Source organism: Babylonia areolata, chromosome 4, assembly GCF_041734735.1.
Source record: "Babylonia areolata isolate BAREFJ2019XMU chromosome 4, ASM4173473v1, whole genome shotgun sequence".
Classification (NCBI taxonomy): Eukaryota; Metazoa; Mollusca; class Gastropoda; order Neogastropoda; family Buccinidae; genus Babylonia; species Babylonia areolata.
Genome location: NC_134879.1, coordinates 37,691,374 through 37,704,111, shown reverse-complemented (window position 1 = coordinate 37,704,111; position 12,738 = coordinate 37,691,374). Strand labels below are relative to the sequence as shown.

Below are 12,738 nucleotides of genomic sequence, written 5' to 3'. Positions count from 1 at the left end.
AAAACAAAAGTGGAAGAAACGCTGTTTCAAAACCAAGGCGAAATGAACTGTTAAAAGAACAAACAAGAAACACTTTTCATTTCTGCTGTTTGACACACATGAACGTAATATTCAATAAAGCAACTCTTACTGACTGACTAACTACCTGAATATCTGACTGACTGACTAATAAATTTGCCGACTAATCAACTAACAAACTAATTAAGTGACCAACCAACTAACAAACAAACTTGCAAACTAATAAAAAAAATAATTAACCAACAACCAATCAACTATCCAACTTATCAACTAGCTAGCTAACTACCAACCAACCAACCAACCAACCAACCAACCAACCAACTAAGAATCAATCAATCAAACAAGAACAGTTTCGGATCCCTTTCCAAGCAAAACATACCTGTGGTGACGGGAGTGAAGGTGCGGGCTCCATACACCGCCTCCCTCGCCCACGTCGGAGGTTGCCGCTTGCTGTGGGCCCGACATCTGCCCGGTGACCCGTCGGGACCTGGGGTGAAGGTGTTCATCACGCACTGGGCATCACCCACACACATCAGATTGCACTCAATCCTGGACCTTGCCTGCTTCTCCCATAGCACGTCTTCCGTGGCCATGACGTCATTCAGAAGCAGCGTCTTGAAGAGGGTGTTCTTCATTGGCTGAGGTGTTGCCATGGCTTTAGGTACGTGATTCCCCCATGTCAGAACTAATGCCAGCCACATCAGATCTCTGGTCCGTGAGTTCATTTCTTCTTTCATCCCGTGAAAAAGATCTCTTCCAGGTCCTGGTAAATAATAATGGGCAATAACTAGGGGAATAGTTGGACATTATGCTCATTAATTCATCTATTCATTAACTGATAAATTCATTCATTCAACGTCAATGTTTTTACAAGGCTAAACCATACCAAAATACTGCACCGTATTGTACTGTACTACTCTTTTTTTTGTCACAGCTGATTTCTTATTGTGAAAATCGGGCTGCTCTCCCCAAAGAGAGCACGTCGCTACACTGAGAGCTACACCCATTTTTTTGTATTTTTTTCTGCCAGCCATTTTTTTCGTATCCAAGTGGATTTTTCTACAGAATGTTGCCAGGGGGCAACCCTTTTGTTGCCTTGGATTCTTTTACATGCACTAAGTGCATGCAGCACACCGGACCTCGGTTTATCATCTCATCTGAATAACTAGCATCCAGACCATCACTCAGACCATCACTGTGAGGAGGGGGGTAGAGGAGGTGCAGGGTAATGTGTGTGTGTGTGTGTGTGTGTGTGTGTTGGGGCTCATGTACGTTTATGTGTATTTGACTGTGCTTTCATATCTGTGAAACTGCATGTTTGGTGCATATCTGTTATGCATGTGTGGGTGTATGTGTGAATGTGTGTCTTCATGTTTTACATTTATTTGCTTATTTATCATCATTGTTGTCTTATTTATTTATCTATTTATTTATTTATTATTATTATTATTATTATTATTATTATTATTATTATTATTACTACTACTACTACTACTACTACTACCCCTTTTTATATATTATAATTATTATTTATTAATTTATTTACTTATCTATTATTTATTCACCTTTTTTTTTTCTCAAGGCCTGACTAAGCGCGTTCGTTGGGTTACGCTGCTGGTCAGGCATCTGCTTGGCAGATGTGGTGTAGCGTATATGGATTTGTCCGAAGGCAATGACGCATCCTTGAGCTACTGAAACTGAAACTGAAACCATCACTCAAGGTCCAGTGGAAGGGGAGAACATACTGGCGACAATAAGATTCGAACCATTGCACTCAGATTCTCTCGCTTACTAGGAGTACGCGTTACCTCTAGGCCAACACTCCACGCGATTCTTTGAATAATTACTGACAGTAAAGTCGTTGCTTTTGATATTGCTGTTATTCCAGCGTTACCATTAAACTACGATGCTGTAATCGTTGAAACGTGTTTTTATAAGCGACACTGTCATAATCTTCTTAATAATTATGTTAAGTCAATGTTACAGTCTGTATACTGTACCGTTTACACCTTATGACAATTTTATAAAAGTATCAAGTTTCAGCCATATAGCAGAATAGAGAGAATTGGAGACAAATTTGAAGCTGTAAACCAGCAAATGTTTACCTCAGTTACGGTTCAATGAGCAGGTGTCACGGTTGTGTGAGTTGAGCAGACTGGTGTGATCACACAGACCACGGAAAGGGACGTTGTCCTGCCGTTCCTGATCACAGAATGCCAGCAGACCTCCAGACTGACGATCACGTGATCACAACTCCTCCCCCCGGTCCTGACGCACTCTGTCTGGCAGCTTTCTGGCCCGTGTAGCACGCTGGTGTCTGAACACTGGCCACTGATTGGTTTAGAACTGATCGATGATGGTAACCAGTGCAGTCATTATAAACGACCATAGACTGGGTTTCTGATGCGTTAGAAAGGATGAAGAGTTGCACGAACATGAGAATCATGGTTGCTGATAATAAATTCAAATATAAAAGTATGACACACAATAAATATTCGAGAATAAATAGATAAGTAAATAAGTGAACAAGCAAATAGATGAATAAATAAATACATGCAGGATAGCAACTGTTTTGTTGATGTACAGACACCAATCAAAAAGACATCTATCCCAGTGTGACCAAAGGTCACGTCCAATTGAACATGTCAGATTATATTGGATTCTGGTCTTGCACAGTATTGTTTGCTACCAGTTTAGTATAATGTGAAGTGAGTGGAAAGTTTAGTTTCATGTAATGTTGTGTAGGGTAGTGCAGTGTGCTGTATATATATATATATTCGCTTTTTGCTGATTAAATGTGTGTATTTGGAGGAAGTGTCTTTATCATGCACGTCTTTTGGACTTTCCTTATATCAGTTGTATGTTAACAATTATTTCTATCCATATAATAGGGTGATGGGATCTGAGAGAGCAGAGTAGGGTTGGCTGGAGTGGGAAGCGGATGTATGAGGGCTGATATCATAATGATCAAGGATTAAACACAGGCAGGAATAAGTAGAAATGAGCTGAGTTATGTTCTTTGATTCGCAATAGTCAGGGGGGAACGTCAGTATCTGAAGCATACCAACAAATGAAATATCACTCATACTTCAGATGATGAGTTCGCTCAGTACACAATCAGTTTGAAGACAAACACAGATTCCAACCACCAACCTAAATTCCCTGGCTCTCCCCAGTGGTAAGAAACATGGAAATGGCGTGGAAAGGTAAACATCACTAAATACCCACAACAAAGACAGCAGCAAATGTCCGGAAGGTGATGCCCCCAGTGACAGACAAAGGGAAGTGAGGTATACAATCTCCCTATTCCCAGACATAAGCATTGAGGTCCCGTGCGTAGCACGCACTCGTCACACTGTAAAAGAACCCATGGCAACAAAAGTGTTGTCCTCTCGCAAACGTCTACAGAAGAAATCTACTGTCATAGGTACACGCATGTATATACATGTGTTGAATTCCTAGGCGCGTTGGATTATGCTGCTGTTCAGGCATCCACCTACCAGATGTGGTGTAGCTTATCAATTTGAAACTGATACAGAAACAGACACTCATCAGCACAAGTTCCAAACAACGGATTACCCCTGTGCAAATCAGATTCCAGTCAAACTTATCACAGTATCTGGCATCCCATCATCAGTTAATAAGAGAAAGGTAACAGCAGCTTCAAACAACCGAGGCTGACTAAATAAGGCTTCCATTTGTCGACCGTCAACAATCTGACAGTGTGTTTAGTGTGCCTGTCTGTCTGTCTCCAGGTGTTGATCAATACACAAACGTAACTACAGCCGTGACAATCAGGAAACAGAAAGAAGCAAGATGAGAAGAAACAAAAGGAAAAGAGGGAATCTCAAGCAAGTCTTATTTACATACTCAGCACAAAACGAAGGAGTTGAACTGGAAAGCAACTGCACAATACAGCATTGTCCTGCTCGATTAATTGCATTTTGAACTGACTTTCTCTCTCTCTCTCTCTCTCTCTGTGTGTGTGTGTGTGTGTGTGTGTGTGTGTGTGTGTGTGTGTGTGTGTGTGTGTGTGTGTGTTTCCATCCCGATTTGGAGTTTAAATATTGTAAAAGTGCAAGGAGGGTGTATGAATGTGTGCTACAGGCGGCAACTGGCTGTGTCTAGTGCGAACGAAGCCTCAGCTGCGGGACAATACGAACATGACAACTTTCACACTGCACACCCGACAAGGCAAAAAACCCAACAAACTCGGTACACCACTGGGAGTGGCAACGGGTGGGAAAACAAGAGGAAGGAACGAAACAATTCCATTCTGCACACGACAGAACATTACCAAACACTGCAACCATCATGTCTTGCCACAGACACTGTCGTTAGCGCACACGAATCATCTGAAAATGATGTGGAAATCCCGCTGAAATATGCCGCAGGATATGAGAGAAAAGAAAAGAAAAAAAGTCGAGAAAAAGCCATCAGAAGGAAGAGTGGCTTAAACTTCACCTATGATGTTCGAAAATGATGGCTGAAAAAGAGTGTCCACTGTGACGAGCAATACCACAAGTCAAAGGGAAAAGACTAAGGGGGCGTAACCTCGTATCGAGAAGGGGAAGAGGGTGGAGGAGGAAAGACGGGCGGGTGGAGAGAAACAGGGTTTCACACACACACACACACACACACACACACACACACACACAGTTTGTTAGGTTGCGGGTGTTCACGATTGTCTTGGTTTGTGCAGTTGATCAAGGAAGTGAGAGCACACACTGAAAAGCCGCCCCCTTGACAACCCTTGCTTATCACCCACTAAGTGTCGCTGGCCACACGTGGCAAATCTCACCCCCACAAACATTGCTCGGACGGAAGAGCCTAGTATGGTCGTAACCCGCTACTAACTGTGTGTAGTATGGAACTGACCAATGGCGTAGTTCGGTCAACGTAGGCATTTAGTCACGCGTAACTTTCAAAAAGTTAGAACCAAGCAATGCAGCTGGCACCTGGACATCGGTTTGCGTATGAAAACCAACTGTCATGTGTAGCAGGCATTTTTCATATTATTCCCTTTTGACTTATACAAAGCGATCGTGATATGATATGCTGGCTGGTTTGATCAGAAACACTCAAAAGACGGGGCGTACATGTTGCATTTTTCAATGCATATAGATATCTAGACTGACTCCCGGCATGTCCAATAGCCAGTCTGGTTTATAACGTCTGCATTAAGTACATAGATGATCGAATAAATAAATTAAATAAATAAGTCGCGCTAACTCAATGATATGTTGTAAGGACTTAATGAAACTGTTGTCACATCTCATGACAAAATTAATCAGTTATGCGTGCTTAACCCCCTCCTTGTTCACCCACCCCACCTAGCTAGAGAGCAGTGTGGGTTGTGCTGATTGTACGTAATTTTCGAGTATCAGTCTCAGTTCAGGCTGTCACTGAACTGAGATCAGCCTCTTCTTTGATGAGCAGTGACAGGAACCGGGGCTTTTCGCTCGCGACTGTCATAAGAGGCAGTTGTGCCAGTCTTTGTTGTGCTTCAGGGCTGTTTGCCCGTCTTGACGCTCGTCAGTGGGGATCAGTTTCCTCCGAGGGGTTGTGTGCTCTTCGTCCTCGGTGTTCTGTGTTCTTCCAGCCTTGTGGTAATAGTACCTCTTCTGGAAGTGTTGCAGCATTCCCACTTCCCTGTCCATCCACTGACTTCCCTACCCTTCCACTGGGCATCCATTGTCTCCCCTTGACCTGCGTTTGACCTCCCTGAGTTTGGCGTCGTTGGCTGCTACCGCCTTCTGCTCCCTTCCACCGCCAGTGTCCTCTGGCCTGGCTGAGTCCCTGCAAGAGGTTCTACGTTTGTCCTAGTCTTCGTCGTCATCACTTACTGTTCTTCGTCGTCATCACTTACTGTTCTTCGTCGTCATCACTTACTGGTCTTCGTCGTCATCACTCACTGTTCTTCTTCGTCGTCGTCGTCACTTCTTCGTCGCCACCGTCTCCTACTCGTCTTCATCGTCGTCGTATGTTGGTTCAGTCTCAGGCTTGTCTCCGTCTTCTACTCCTCATCGTCGTCGTACTTCAGTTCTGTTCCAGTATCGTCGTCTTCATCTCCAATCCACTTCATCGTCCTCGTCGTCTATGTATAGTGCTTTAGTACCTCCATCGTCATCAACGTAGTGTCTGTGTCTGGGTTTCATCTACACCGTTTTTCCCCTCAGGAAGTTTGTTTGATTTTGTTATTCGGGACACCATCTACCTCCGCTTGGAGGAAAGTGATCAGTTTTTTTTCTGGCGCCTCTTGTCATGTCATTCATTGTTGATTGATTTATTGATGTATACTTCTGTGTTATAGTTGTTGTTTTGCTTGATCTTCGTGGTTATCTCTGTGTATTGGGTTGTTTATAAATAATGTGCTGAATAAAAATGTCTACATTTATTCTGCTATAGTCTGTGTTTGTGTTGTCGGGGTGTTAGTGCTGGGTTGGGCGTGGGTTTCTAGTCCGCTCTCTTATCGGGCGTGACAACTGTTCCAAGCATCAACTAGTCATTTGAGATCAGCGATGACACACACAAACATACACACACACACACGCGCGCGCGCGTGCATATGAGAAAGCCATGACAGACTTAATCAACATTCAAAAGTCGCAATGTTTAAAGAACAAAGCAATGTGAAAAGGCCTTTTTATTGTTGGAACACAAAACAACATATTATCAGAGAACGGCATAGAAAACTGACTGCTCTGCACATAGAAAACAGCATGTGTAAAACAAATGCACAAAACCCACTGGAGCAACAATTGTAGTGTTGTGCAAAAAACATCAGTCAGTACAGATACACACATTTTTTTTTCTCAAGGCCTGACTAAGCGCGTTGGGTTACGCTGCTGGTCAGGCATCTGCTTGGCAGATGTGGTGTAGCGTATATGGTTTGTCCGAACGCAGTGACGCCTCCTTGAGCAACTGAAACTGAAACTGAAACTTATCAAAGAAATATCGACACAGTGCCACCTCCGTTAACAATAATGATAACAATAAAAAGATAGCCTACATGACAGTCAAATCAGTTTAATAATGGAGAACAGTTCTGTCGAACACGAAGGCAAATACAGTTTCTTTCAAATTAATATTTTGCTTTTCAAAGTCGAACATAATTTCTCAGAACAATTTAGTTTATCTGCTCTGTTGTTGATAAGCCTGAAATGTAACAATAACAGAAGTAATATAGTTTCATAATTAGAACAAATGAGTACAAAATAAAACATCAAAAGGAAAGAACTAACGGAAGAAAAAATCCTCTAAATCTGAGCTATAACTCTTGGTTATTTTTGTGAATGGTTTAATTTTCTCACTGCCGTTAGGACTGGACGTAAAATGAACAGAAGAACATGTACGCTTTTTTCCTGAATGAAAAACGCTCGTTTGTTCGTTGGTTGGTTAATCTTCGCTCGTATTTCCCCTCGGACACTCCGCCCCGTTCTTGTTCTGTGTATTGGTTTCCGTTTTTGTTTTCTTTCGTTTTTGTTTGTTTGTTTGTTTTTCCAGACATCTCTTGGTCCTCGGCGGTCTGAACGACCTCTGGATATGGTCTGAGCAGTGACGTTATGTTCAGTAGCATCAGTGCTCAAACCATTCACAGACACGTGGTTGTGTTGTCTATATTTCGCAGCATGACTATGATTGTCAGGAGATCAAAGTCAATAAAAGGAAGAAAGTAAGAAAAAAGATCTAAAACGGATGTAAACATGGTGCAATTGTTTAGTTAATTGCACCATGTCCTCCTTTTGTTTCTTGTTTTGCAGTTTCAAAGTTGACGGTTAGGAGTTTATGATTTTACTCAATCGCCTCACAAGTCGCGCCCGTAAATCTCACCATCATAGGTCATCATTAATATATACAGTCTGTCTTCTTCTTCTCAATACATAAAAACTTGTGTGTTTTACTCGCAGTGTACAGGGCTTTCACTATGTTCATTCGCCCAAGTGGTCTTTTTCGGAAAATACTAAAATCAATACTACGGGTAGACTTTATAGATCTATTGGCTGAGCCTTGAAGGTCATGGGCAAAAATCAATTGCGTACACATATTTATACATATTCAAAGTGCGTGCTCATATTCCTCGCGAACGCGAAGGTCGCCATTTTGTTTCAAGTTGTTGACCTGCCCGTTTAATCCTATATTCAATCGACAATACACGATAACATGTGATGGAAAGTTGGAGAAGGAGACCATTAAATATTTATTCAGAGAAAGATTTGTGAACGTCTCATCACTTACTGGATTATGCCCCAAACTGCCATAAAAATATCAACAAAATCAGTCGGAATTCACAGTTAGAAATAATAAACCATGAGAATTAATACCCTTGATGAAACGTAAAAATTTCCAGTCATGACTTTTCTTAAAATAAAGTCCATTTCACTTCATACAACGTTTAGAAGTACTTGTACTTGGCTCTACATGCTATTAGTTTAACAAAATACTCAACTTTCACATCAACTATAAACTATAGAACTATAAAACTTGAATGAACATAAAAGAAAAATTGAATCGACTGTGTCGTACATTCCCGGCGGGTGTAACTAAACTTGTACATCTGTCATAGATCCAGAGAAAACGGCTAAATGTTGCAGTGTGATTGCGGCGATAACCACGTCTCCTTTACCGCGGACTTAAAAAGAATTTTTAATAGCCCTTAAAGATTTTTTGAATGCCCAAGATATACCAGAACAATATGATTTAAACAGCGTTCTCACTGCGAATACTGCAATCGAATTATCGCCCTTTAAAAAAGCATGTTTAAATGTCAAATTTTTGAACGTCAGTTAAGGAACCGCGATAGTGTATTGGGTAAGACAGTTTCTTCTCACCCGAACACGCGGGGTTCGAATCTGCCGTCAGGACTTTTTTTCTTTTTAACCCGAAGTTTTATACAAACAAATACAGAACACATTTTAATGATTAGATTTTTTTCCAAAGTGTATCACAAGTGAGTCTTGAAGGCCTTGCCTCTCTTGATTTTATGTATAATTAAAGTGATTAAACCAGAATAGATGTTGTGACACATTTTCAAAAAAATACGACTTTTTAACAGGTTATCGTATTTTACTTTTGAAACGCGTTCAGTCGGTCATCTTGACGAAGGCACCAGTTCGTCTGCAAGGAATCGTTCATTCACCTTGTGCTAATCAGAGACACACTCTTTTGAGAGGTTATAAAGACATTGCGAGTAGTCCAACAATAATTGGTTCCTGGTCATGATGAATATCAATTCGCTTCATGTTACACGTTTTACGCTTAATTAGAAGGGTGGATTGCACACCGCGTGACATTTCTCACATGCTTCTGTTGCAAGACGCAGGATCATAGTCGATTGAATAGGTGTTATACTTTGGGAGGAAAAAAAACTTGTTGACCCCATGGAGAAGGACATAGCCTGACCAGACCACAAGGCCACACACTGTCCTCAGTGGAGAAGGGTGCTGGCAAGTGCAGTCGTTTCGACATTGTCTATGTACTACGTGAGAAAGCACTACAAAAAGCGTGAATGTAAAGCTACGAAAAAAATAAAGACTGAATGTTTGTGTTACCAGTCAGAAGCATTAGGCGGACCAGACATCTTGGAAACCAGACTACTATCATGTGCACGGCTAATGAAAGCATGTGAATGACCTTTTCACTATGTGCAAAATTAAACAACGATGTAACTAGAATAAAAACATTATATTTTATAAAACCATGCTATATTTTCGAACTTGCTCTCAGTATTTGAAAGCAACATATTCAATAACTGAATGTTTAAAGCGTTTGAGTGTGAGAGTCACCAGTGCTGCAGAATTCAATACTATAATCAGTAAATGTTTCCGACCTCTATGATTTTCAGCGTCATCTTTGTATGTGTACTGTGCATATGAGCACAGTCTGCTGCCCGGGACAGGCTGGACTCTCTGGCTAGACTTGGGAGGTTGGCCTCCATTCCAAACCTTGACACTGGAGTAGTTGAGCGATTCACAAATACAAGATCCAGTTTCAACTACCCAAAACTTGAAAAGATAATGATTTAGAAATCTTTAAAGCGACAACAGCGAGAAAAGGGAAAACCATGAAGAAGATACATCAAAGTCTTTGTGCACGGCCTGTTGTGGACACCAGAAAACATGTGTACACTAATTCTTTTTATCCAACAGGAATAGAAACATTTGGGACGGAACGACAAAACGAAACACTCCTTTGTTCCTTGGAGAGAAATGTTTTGTTTTTCAGCTCACTGTTAACCAGTGGTCTAGCTGATTGAAGTGTGTTTCTGGTAGTGTAGTGTGAGGCGCCTGGTATGTTGGTGAATTGTCTGTGTGCTTGTCACCTCACGCTTTCAGCCTTCACCACTGGCCAGCACCGCTGTGCAACAGAAACTGCGAAGAGAGAGCCGAGTGCATAAGCCTCCCCTGCCAGTACATAGCCTCTCCATTACAAGCCCTATGTAGTGCCTCCGCGTGGCAACACATGTCCACTGGGTACCTTGTGACTCCAGGCCAAACTACAGAGGACATGGAGGAGGTCTGGCCCCTGAACATGCAACGTACAGGCCCACCGGCGTGTGCACATGCCCTGGCGTTCAAGAACCAACCCCCGGCTAATGGGCAAATAGCAGGGCAGTGGGAACCTTTCAGCCTTGGTCAGCCATCCTTTTTGGAGACGGATACTCTAAACAACAAAGCTGCACCTCCTGGGGCCTTCCTACACGTGGCAGCTACTGTACCTGTGGGTCAATAAGTCCCAGAAGGCGAGAGGGCAGAGAAGAAACTGCATAACTCTCCTTCACCTTAAAAAGTCCCCTGTGCTGGTCAGGCAAGCAGGTACGCCAATAAACCCAAAGGTAACCTTTACCAGCTACTTCCAAATCCTGCAGTGATGGGGAAGTAGTGATGGGGAAAGGCGAAGGATGGTGCTGGAGGTTCTGCTACAACTGTGCACGTAGGTGATTGTAGGCTGATGGTTGTTCATTGTACACCATTGCAGACGCATTGCTCGTATCCTCCTACAACAACAGAGCAGCCTTATTCATAATAGCGCTGCACTACCCACATGGGGATGGGGAGATAAAAGGATCCCAAAACAAAGCCTGCCCTTCACAGTACCTGACAGACGACCAGACCTGACTGATCATCCAACAAGGCGGTCGAAAGACAGAGAACAAGAAAATGCAAATGCTCCTGACATGTTGGGCATGGAATGTCTTAACCTTACTGGACAGAGACGACAGACCAGAACGTCGTACCGCTCTGACTGCCAAGATGCTAGGCCGTTATCAGATATACATAGCGGCTCTGAGTGAAACACGACTTGCAGGCGACGCACAGATTGAAGAAGTTGGTGAAGGTTACACCTTACACTGCACTGGGAAATCTGAATATAACCCGAGAACCTCTGGTGTTGGGTTTGCCATTCGCACAAAACTTGCTCAGAAGCTAGATAGCGTGCCACATGTATTCATGATAATGCAGCTGATGCTTACAAAGGACCGTTTTGGCACCATTATCAGTGCCTACGCTCCAACAATGACGAACCCAGATGACATCAAAGAAGTCTTCTACAAGGAGCTAAACCGTGTCATCACTGCGGTCAACCACAAGGACAAACTCATCATCCTCGGGGACTTTAACGCTCATGTGGGAAGGGACCACTCCACTTGGCACAACGTTCTTGGTCTTAATGGCACTGGAAACTGCATATCTAATGGTCAGCTACTGTTGTCACTGTGTGCACAAGATGAAATTTCCATCGCCAACACCATCTTCCAACACGAAGACAAGTTCAAAAACACGTGGATGCACCCCCACTCCAAGCAATGGCACATCCTTGACAATGTTATTGTTCGCCAGAGGGACAGACGTGATGTCCTCATTACACGTTGCATGAGGGGAGCTGACTGCTGGTCCGATCACCGCCTGACCAGGAGCAAGATCAACATCCATCTTGCCCCGAAGAACAAATCAGCCAGAGACAAGCCCCCGAGAAAGCTGAACATTGCTCACCTGTGTGCCAGCAGTCATTCTGCAAAAAAAAAGGATCCAGGAATGTCTGTCAAACATCAACCTCACTGGAAATAATACTGGCGAGGAATGGAAAGCCTTCAAAGAATCCCTGTACCATGCTGCAGCTGACACTCTGGGCTTTGTTGAACGCAAACATAGAGAGTGGTTTGATGAAAATGACCCAGAAATCAACAAGCTCATAGACGTGCTCCACAAGACACACACAGATCACCACAGCGACAAGACCTGCGAGGAAAAGGAACAGAAGTACCAGCAAGCTGAGCAGCTCATCCAACAGAAGCTTCGACAGATGAAAAACGCTTGGTTGGAAAAGAAAGCAGAAAGTCTGCAAGCTGCGGCAGACATCAACGACATGAAGACATTTCACAAGGGTCTTTGCACCATCTATGGACATAGACAGCTGGGTCAACAACCATTCGTGCTTCTGATCAGACCACATTGCTGACAGATAAGACTAGCACCCTTGCTCGCTGGGCCGAGCACTCCAATGCTCTCTTTGATAGAGACTCGTTAATATCTGAAGAAGCAATCACCGCGCTTCCCCAAATGCCAGTGAAGGAGTTTCTGGCATACCCACACTCAGTGCAGAGACTGCAAAGGCTCTGAAGCAGACCGCGTCTGGTACAGCACCAGGAACAGATGGAATTCCAGCTGACATCTACAAGAATGGAGGCCAGGTACTCCTAGAAAAGCTGGCCACCCTCTT

General features: G+C 43.1%; 1 protein-coding gene across 1 annotated transcript; it reads left to right on the top strand.

The window, feature by feature from the left end:
• The first annotated feature begins 3,205 nt into the window (after positions 1-3,205).
• Positions 3,206-12,477, top strand: LOC143281455 (uncharacterized). Its single transcript, XM_076586667.1, has 5 exons — positions 3,206-3,224; positions 4,126-4,233; positions 10,508-10,651; positions 11,326-12,024; positions 12,137-12,477. Exons 1-5 carry the CDS (start codon positions 3,206-3,208, stop codon positions 12,475-12,477), a joined length of 1,311 nt encoding a protein of 436 aa, XP_076442782.1.
• The last annotated feature ends 261 nt before the right edge of the window (positions 12,478-12,738 follow it).

Excerpts from the sequence above, each read along its gene's own strand:
- LOC143281455 (XM_076586667.1), top strand. Across the intron at positions 10,652-11,325 it reads GTGGGAACCTTTCAGCCTTG|GCGACGCACAGATTGAAGAA; the intron begins GTCAGCCATCCT and ends CACGACTTGCAG. Across the intron at positions 12,025-12,136 it reads TGCTCACCTGTGTGCCAGCA|CTGACACTCTGGGCTTTGTT; the intron begins GTCATTCTGCAA and ends ACCATGCTGCAG.